This window comes from Meles meles, chromosome 8 (assembly GCF_922984935.1).
Source record: "Meles meles chromosome 8, mMelMel3.1 paternal haplotype, whole genome shotgun sequence".
NCBI classification, from domain to species: domain Eukaryota; kingdom Metazoa; phylum Chordata; class Mammalia; order Carnivora; family Mustelidae; genus Meles; species Meles meles.
In genome coordinates, this window is record NC_060073.1 from 54,523,326 (window position 1) to 54,531,882 (window position 8,557).

The 8,557-nt window shown below is 40.2% G+C and overlaps 1 protein-coding gene across 1 annotated transcript; it reads right to left on the reverse strand.

The window, feature by feature from the left end:
* Nucleotides 1-7,033: 7,033 nt before the first annotated feature.
* Nucleotides 7,034-7,987, reverse strand: LOC123949285 (olfactory receptor 10A2). The gene has a single exon (XM_046016673.1). The coding sequence runs from the start codon at nt 7,985-7,987 to the stop codon at nt 7,034-7,036; it is 954 nt and encodes a 317-aa protein (XP_045872629.1).
* Between the last annotated feature and the right edge of the window lie 570 nt (nt 7,988-8,557).

Here is an 8,557-nt window from a genome sequence, read left to right on the forward strand (position 1 = left end):
CCTATTCTCCTGAAACTGTTCTAAAAAATAGAAATGGAAGGAAAACTTCCAAACTCATTTTATGAGGCCAGCATCACCTTGATCCCAAAACCAGACAAGGATTCCAACAAAAAAGAGAACTACAGACATATATCCTTGATGAACACAGATGCAAAAATTCTCACTAAAATACTAGCCAAAAGGATTCAACAGTACATTAAAAGGATTATTCACTACGACCAAGTGGGCTTTATTCCAGGGCTGCAAAGTTGGTTCAACATCTGCAAATCAATCAATGTGATACAACACATTAATAAAAGAAAGACCAAGAACCATATGATTCTCTCAACAGATGCTGAAAAAGCATTTGACAAAGTACAGCATCCCTTCCTGATCAAAACTCTTCAAAGTGTATGGATAGAGGGCACATACCTCAATATTATCCAAGCCATCTATGAAAAACCCACTGCAAATATCATTCTCAATGGAGAAAAACTGAAAGCTTTTCCGTTAAGGTCAGGAACACGGCAGGGATGTCCATTATCACCACTGCTATTCAACATAGGACTAGAAGTCCTAGCCTCAGCAATCAGACAACAAAAAGAAATTAAATGCATCCAAATCGGCAAAGAAGAAGTCAAACTATCACTCTTCGCAGATGATATGATACTATATGTGGAAAACCCAAAAGACTCCACTCCAAAACTGCTAGAACTTGTACAGGAATTCAGTAAAGTGTCAGGATATAAAATCAATGCACAGAAATCAGTTGCATTTCTGTACATCAACAACAAGACAGAAGAAAGAGAAATTAAGGAGTCAATCCCATTTACAATTGCACCCAAAACTATAAGATACCTAGGAATAAACCTAACCAAAGAGGCTAAGAATCTATATGCAGAAAACTATAAAGTACTCATGAAAGAAATTGAGGAAGACACACAGAAATGGAAAAATGTTCCATGCTCCTGGATTGGAAGAGTAAATATTGTGAAAATGTCCATGCTACCTAAAGCAATCTACACATTTAATGCAATCCCTATCAAAATACCATCCATTTTTTTTCAAAGAAATGGAACAAATAATCCTCAAATTTATATGGAACCAGAAAAGACCTCGAATAGCCAAAGAAATATTGAAAAAGAAAGCCAAAGTGGGTGGCATCCCAATTCCAGACTTCAAGCTCTATTACAAAGCTGTCATCATCAAGACAGCATGGTACTGGCACAAAAACAGACATATAGATCAGTGGAACAGAATAGAGAGCCCAGAAATCGACCCTCAACTCTATGGTCAACTAATCTTCGACAAAGCAGGAAAGAATGTCCAATGGAAAAAAGACAGCCTCTTCAATAAATGGTGCTGGGAAAATTGGACAGCCACATGCAGAAAAATGAAATTGGACCACTTCCTTACACCACACATGAAAATGGACTCAAAATGGATGAAGGACCTCACTGTGAGAAAGGAATCCATCAAAATCCTTGAGGAGAACAGAGGCAGCAACCTCTTCGACCTCAGCCACAGCAACATCTTCCTAGAAATATTGGCAAAGGCAAGGGAAGCAAGGGCAAAAATGAACTATTGGGATTTCATCATGATCAAAAGCTTTTGCACAGCAAAGTAAACAGTTAACAAAACCAAAAGACAACTGACAGAATGGGAGAAGGTATATTCAAACGACATATCAGATAAAGGGCTCGTATCCAAAATCTATAAGGAACTTAGCAAACTCAACACCCAAAGAACAAACAATCCAATCAAGAAGTGGGCAGAGTCTTTCATCCATTTTTAATTTGTTTTTTTTTTGTGTGTGTGGTGTAAGAAAGTGATCCAGTTTCTTTGTTATGCATGCTGCTGTGTGGTTTTCCCAACACCATTTGTGAAGAGACTATTTTTTTCCATTGGACATTCTTTCCTGCAAACAAATCCAAAGATAAGTTGACCATATAGTTGTGGGTCCATTTCTGGGTTCTCTATTCTATTCCATTGATCTATGTGTCTGTGTTTGTTATAGTACCATGCAGTCTTGATGACTACAGCTTTGTTATATAGCTGAAAATCTGGAATTGTAATGCCTCCAGTTTTGTTTTTCTTTTTTTAAATTTTTTTATTTTTATTTTTCTTTATTTGTTTATTTACAGCATAACAGTGTTCATTGTTTTGGCATCACACCCAGTGCTCCATGCAGTACGTGCCCTCCCTATTACCCATCACCTGGTTCCTCAATCTCCCACCTCCCCCCCCCCCCGCCCCTTCAAAACCCTCTGGTTCTTTTTCAGAGTCCATAGTCTCTCATGGTTCATCTCCCCTTCCAGTTTCCCTCAACTCCCTCTCCTCTCCATCTCCCCATGTCCTCCATGTTCTTTGTTATGCTCCACAAATAAGTGAGACCATATGATACTTGACTCTCTCTGCTTGACTTATTTCGCTCAGCATAATTTCTTCCAGTCCCATTCATGTTGCTACAAAAGTTGGGTATTCATCCTTTCTGATGGAGGCATAATACTCCATTGTGTATATGGACCACATCTTCCTTATCCATTCATCCGTTGAAGGGCATCTTGGTTCTTTCCACAGTTTGGCGACCGTAGCCATTGCTGCAATAAACATTGGGGTACAGATGGCCCTTCTTTTCACTACATCTGTATCTTTGGGGTAAATACCCAGCAGTGCAATTGCAGGGTCATAGGGAAGCTCTATTCTTAATTTCTTCAGGAATCTCCACACTGTTCTCCAAAGTGGCTGCACTAACTTGCATTCCCACCAACAGTGGAAGAGGGTTCCCCTTTCTCCACATCCTCTCCAACACACGTTGTTTCCTGTCTTGCTAATTTTGGCCATTCTAACTGGTGTCAGGTGGTATCTCAATGTGGTTTTAATTTGAATCTCCCTGATGGCTAGTGATGATGAACATTTTTTCATGTGTCTGATAGCCATTTGTATGTCTTCGTTGGAGAAGTGTCTGTTCATATCTTCTGCCCATTTTTGGATATGATTCTCTGTTTTGTGTGTGTTGAGTTTGAGAAGTTCTTTATAGATCCTGGATATCAACCTTTTGTCTGTACTGTCATTTGCAAATATCTTCTCCCATTCCGTGGGTTGCCTTTTTGTTTTGTTGACTGTTTCCTTTGCTGTGCAGAAGCTTTTGATCTTGATGAAGTCCCAAAAGTTCGTTTTTGCTTTTGTTTCCTTGGCCTTTGGAGACCTATCTTGAAAGAAGTTGCTGTGGCTGATATCGAAGAGGTTACTGCCTATGTTCTCCTCTAGGATTCTGATAGATTCCTGTCTCACGTTGAGGTCTTTTATCCATTTCAAGTTTATCTTTGTGTACGGTGTAAGAGAATGGTCGAGTTTCATTCTTCTACATATCGCTGTCCAGTTTTCCCAGCACCATTTATTGAAGAGACTGTCTTTTTTCCATTGAATATTTTTTCCTGTTTTGTCGAAGATTATTTCATCATAGAGTTGAACGTCCATATCTGGGCTCTCCACTCTGTTCCACTGGTCTATGTGTCTGTTTTTATGCCAGTACCATGCTATCTTGGTGATCACAGTTTTGTAGTAAAGCTTGAAATCGGGTAACGTGATGCCGCCAGTTTTGTTTCTTCCAATCCAAGAGCATGGTACAGTCTTCCATCTTTTTGTGTCTTCTTCAATTTCTTTCATGAGTGTTCTGTAGTTCCTCGAGTACAGGTACTTTACCTCTTTGTTTATAGGGGAACGTAGACAGAAACCTCTTTGACCTCAGCTTTAACAGTTTTCTTACTAGACATGTCACCACAGGCAAGGAAAACAAAAGCAAAAATGAACTATTGGGACTTCATCAACATAAGAAGTTTCTGCACAGTGAAGTACACAGTCAACAAAACTAAAAGTCAGTTTACAGAATGGGAGAATATATTTGCAAATTACCTATATGATGAAGGGTTAGTATCCAAAACCTACAAAGAACTTACCAACTTAACACCCCAAAAACAAATAATCCAGTTAAGAAATGGGCAGAAGATATGAATAGACATTTTTCCAAAGAAGACATCCAAATGGGTTACAGACACATGAAAAGATGCTCAACATCACTCATTGTCAGAGAAATACAAATCAGAGCCATGATAAGATACCACTTCACACCTGTTAGAATGGCTAAAGTTAACAACACAGGAAAAAATATGTGTTGGTGAGGATGCAGAGAAAGGGGAGCCCTCTTGCACTTTTGGTGGGAATGCACACTGGTGCAGCCACTCTGGAGAACAGTATGGAGGTTCCTCAAAAAGTTAAAAATGAAAAAAAAAAAAGTTAAAAATGGACGTGTCCCATGATCCAGCAGTTATACAACCAAGTATTTACCAAAAAGATACAAAAATACAGACTTGAAGGAATACATGCACCGTGATGTTTATAGCAGCATTATCAACAATAGCCAAACTATGGAGAGAAATCAACTGTCCATCAACTGTGAATGGATAAAGAAGTGGTACACACACACAAATGGAATATTAGCCATCAAAAAGAATGAAATCTTGACATTTGGAATGCTGTGGATGGAGTGTATTATGCTAAGTGAAATAAGTCAGTCAGTGAAAGACAAATATCACATGATCTCACTCATATGTGGAACTTAAGAAAGAAAACAGAAGAATATATGGGCCAGGAGAAAAAGAAAAAAAGGTGAGAGGGAAAGAAGCCATAAGAGGGTTTTAACAGTAGAGAACAAACAGAGTTGATGGAGGGAGGTTGGTGGCAGATGGGCTAGATGGGTGATGGATATTATTAAGGAGGGCCCTTGTTGTGATGAGCACTGGGTGCAGTATATAAGTGATGAATCATTGAATTCTATTCCAGAAACCAATATTGTACTGTATGTTAACTACCTAAAATTCAAATAATAAGTTAATTTGAAAAAGAAAAAAAAAAGAAATGGGCAGAGGACATGAACAGACATTTCTGCAAAGAAGACATCCAGATGGCCAACAGACACATGAAAAAGTGCTCCACATCACTTGGCATCAGGGAAATACAAATCAAAACCACAATGAGATATCACCTCACTCCAGTCAGAATGTCTAAAATTAACAAGTCAGGAAATGATAGATGCTGGCAAGGATGCGGAGAAAGGGGTACCCTCCTACACTGTTGGTGGGAATGCAAGCTGGTCCAACCACTCTGGAAAACAGCATGGAGGTTCCTCAAAATGTTGAAAATAGAACTACCCTATGACCCAGCAATTGCACTACTGGGTATTTACCCTAAAGATACAAACATAGTGATCCAAAGGGGCACGTGTACCCGAATGTTTATAGCAGCAATGTCTACAATAGCCAAACTAGGGAAAGAACCTAGATGTCCATCAACAGATGAATGGATAAAGAACAGGTGGTATATATACACAATGGAATACTATGCAGCCATCAAAAGAAATGAAATCTTGCCATTTGCGACAACATGGATGGAACTAGAGGTTATTATGCTTAGTGAAATAAGTCAATCGGAGAAAGACAACTGTCATATGATCTCCCTGACATGAGGACATGGAGATGCAACATGGGGGGTTAGGGGGATAGGAGAAGAATAAATGAAACAAGATGGGATTGGGAGGGAGACAAACACCAAGTGACTCTTAATCTCACAAAACAAACTGCGGGTTGCTGGGGGGAGGTGGGGTTGGGAGAGAGGGAGGGGGGTTATGGACATTGGGGAGGGTATGTGCTATGGTGAGTGCTGTGAAGTGTGTAAACCTGGTGATTCACAGACCTGTACCCTTGGGGATAAAAATACATTATATGTTTATTAAAAAAAAAAAAAAAGAAAGGATGAATACCCAACTTTTGTAGCAACATGGACGGGACTGGAAGTGATTATGCTGAGTGAAATAAGTCAAGTAGAGAGAGTCAAGTATCATATGGTTTCACTTATTTGTGGAGCATAACAAATGACATGGAGGACATAGGGAGATGGAGAGGAGAAGGAAGTTGAGGGAAAATGGAAGAGGAAGTGAACCATAAGAGAATATGGACTCTGATAAACAACCTGAGGGCTTTGAAGGGGCGGGGGGTGGGAGGTTGGGGGAACCAGGTGGTGGGTAATAGGGAGGGCATATATTACATGGAGCACTGGGTGTTGTGCAAAAACAATGAATACTGTTACGCTGGAAAAATAAATAAATAAAAATTTAAAAAAAGAATAAGAAATTATTTTTTGGTTAAAGAAGAGCTATGTTGCAGTTAGCTAGATCCTTTTTAAACTTTGATGAAAACAGAACCACAAGACATTAAGGAGGACATTTGTTGTAGTGAATAGGGGGTATTATATGACTGATGAATCACTGAGTTCTGCCTCTGAAACTAATAATACATTATATGTTAATTAATTGAATTTAAATTTCAAAAACAAGAATCACAATAGAAATTTATAATATATTACCTCAACAACGTTTAAAAACCTGAGTATGGGATAGAGAGAGAGCCCACAGAAGCTCAGCTCATTCTTCCTGGCAAAAGTAGAATAAGGAATAAAATGATTGTGGGAGTTATAAAGGTGTAAGAATGGAGATTATAAATACATTTTCTTATATTCATAACACATACCAATGAGCTTAGAAGAACTGCTTCAAGGGCATGTGAACTGAAGTAAGACAGTGATGAAAGTTATGCATTGGCAGGTGTCATAGGGTTTTCTATCTGATGAATGAGTCAGAACTGTTCAAAAGGAAGAGAATGTGACACGATGATTTTTACTGATTTTGTCCTGTAACTAAATGTGCTCTTACATTAGGATTTAAGTAGTTCTATACTGTTCACAGTGTGGACACAGGAATGTTAATATCTGGGATTACTTGGCACAGAATTGTTGGAATACCAACAAGAAAAATAAAATAAGCCTACCATGAACAGAGTTTTCCAGGTGGTAGCAATAGGTCTTACCTACTTCTGTGCTCTTTTCCCTGCACTGAGCTTCAGAAGCTGGGTTTCATCCCAACAGAGATGTGAAAAGAGGTAGAGGGATCCCAAATAGTAAATGATTGCTCCCCATTCAGTACACTGACTCTTCTTAATGTCTATGGGATGCAATTTATAAGGCCTAAAGCCTTGTGGAAGATCCGGCCAAGAGCATTCTTCACCTCATTATTTCTCAGGCTATAAATGATGGGGTTCAACATGGGAGTCCCAACAGTGTAGGACAACGACAGCAGCTTTTTGCTCTCAGGAGAATTATTGGATTTAGGCCGGAAGTAGGTGAGGCTTAATGATACATAGAACAGGGAGACAACAAGGAGGTGGGAGGAGCAGGTGGAGAAGGCTTTATGCTTCCCTTTAGCGGATGGAATCTTTAGGATGGCAGCAGCAATGTGAGTGTAGGAACACAGGATCAGCAAGCAGGGTATCATGACGATCAGAATGGTTCCAACAATTGCATAGATCTCAAACAGTGTTGTGTCTGCACAGACCAGCCTCAACACAGGTGGGCTGTCACAGAAGAAGTGATTCACCTTGTTGGTGCCACAGAATGGAAAGCTGAAGAGCCATGTGGTCTGCACAGTAGCTACGGGAAAGCCTGGAAACCAGGAGGCAACAGCAAGTTTGGTACGGGTCCTTTGGTTCATGATGACAGGGTAGTGCAAGGGACTGCAGATGGCCACATAGCGGTCATAAGCCATGGTGGCCAGGAGGAAGCATTCATCTACTCCAAAGAAGAAGGAGAAATACATCTGTGTGGCACAGCCAAGGAAGGAGATGGTTGTGTCCCAGGCAAGCAGAGTCCCCAGCATCTTGGGCACAATGACTAGGTTGAGGCCAATCTCCAAGAAGGACAAGTTCCTGAGGAAGAAGTACATGGGACTGTGCAGCATGGGATCAGCCAATGTAACCAGAATGATGAGGCTGTTTCCCATCAGGGTGACCAGGTATATGATTAGAAATGTCAGGAAGAGTAATGACTGTACTTCAGTAGGTACGGAAGAGAAGCTCAAGAGGATAAACTCTTCAACTCTTGTCCAGTTTCCTCCAGCCATAGGTATAGAAAAGAATCCCCAGTTGTGGTCATGGAGAGAGATTCTTGACTGGAAGCGTCAGAATCTGAGTTTGTTTTTCAGGTTCCTTTTGTGTCAGGAAAAGAGGCAAGGTTGGGACCTCAGCTGGAAGAAGAAAGGCCTTGTATTGTCTAAGAATAAAGATACAAGGAAGAATGGCCAGAACTTCAACTCAGAGATGGGCCTGGGCCAGCTTCTGGAGTATTTGATATTTCCCTATTTGTACATTAATGTATACAGGAAAGTTATACCAAATCAAAGCCATAAGTCCATGAAGGGGCCATCAAAGGGCACATTTTGGGAGATGTGATATTCCTGAAAATACCTAACCTTTTGAGAAACAAGCCCAATGCACATGATTTCATTAAAAACACATACATATGGGGATGCATGGGTGACTCATTTGGTTAAGCGTCTGCCTTTGGCTCAGGTCATGATCCTAGGATCTTGGAATGAAGTCCAGCATTAGGCTCCTTCCTCAGTTGGGAGTCTGCTTCTTCCTCTGTGTGTTGCTCCCCTGCTTAAGTGCTCTCTCTCTCTAACAAATAAATA

Coding starts and splice junctions, on each gene's coding strand:
- LOC123949285 (XM_046016673.1), bottom strand. CDS start 7,987: ATGGCTGGAGGAAACTGGACAAGAGTTGAAGAGTTTATCCTCTTGAGC.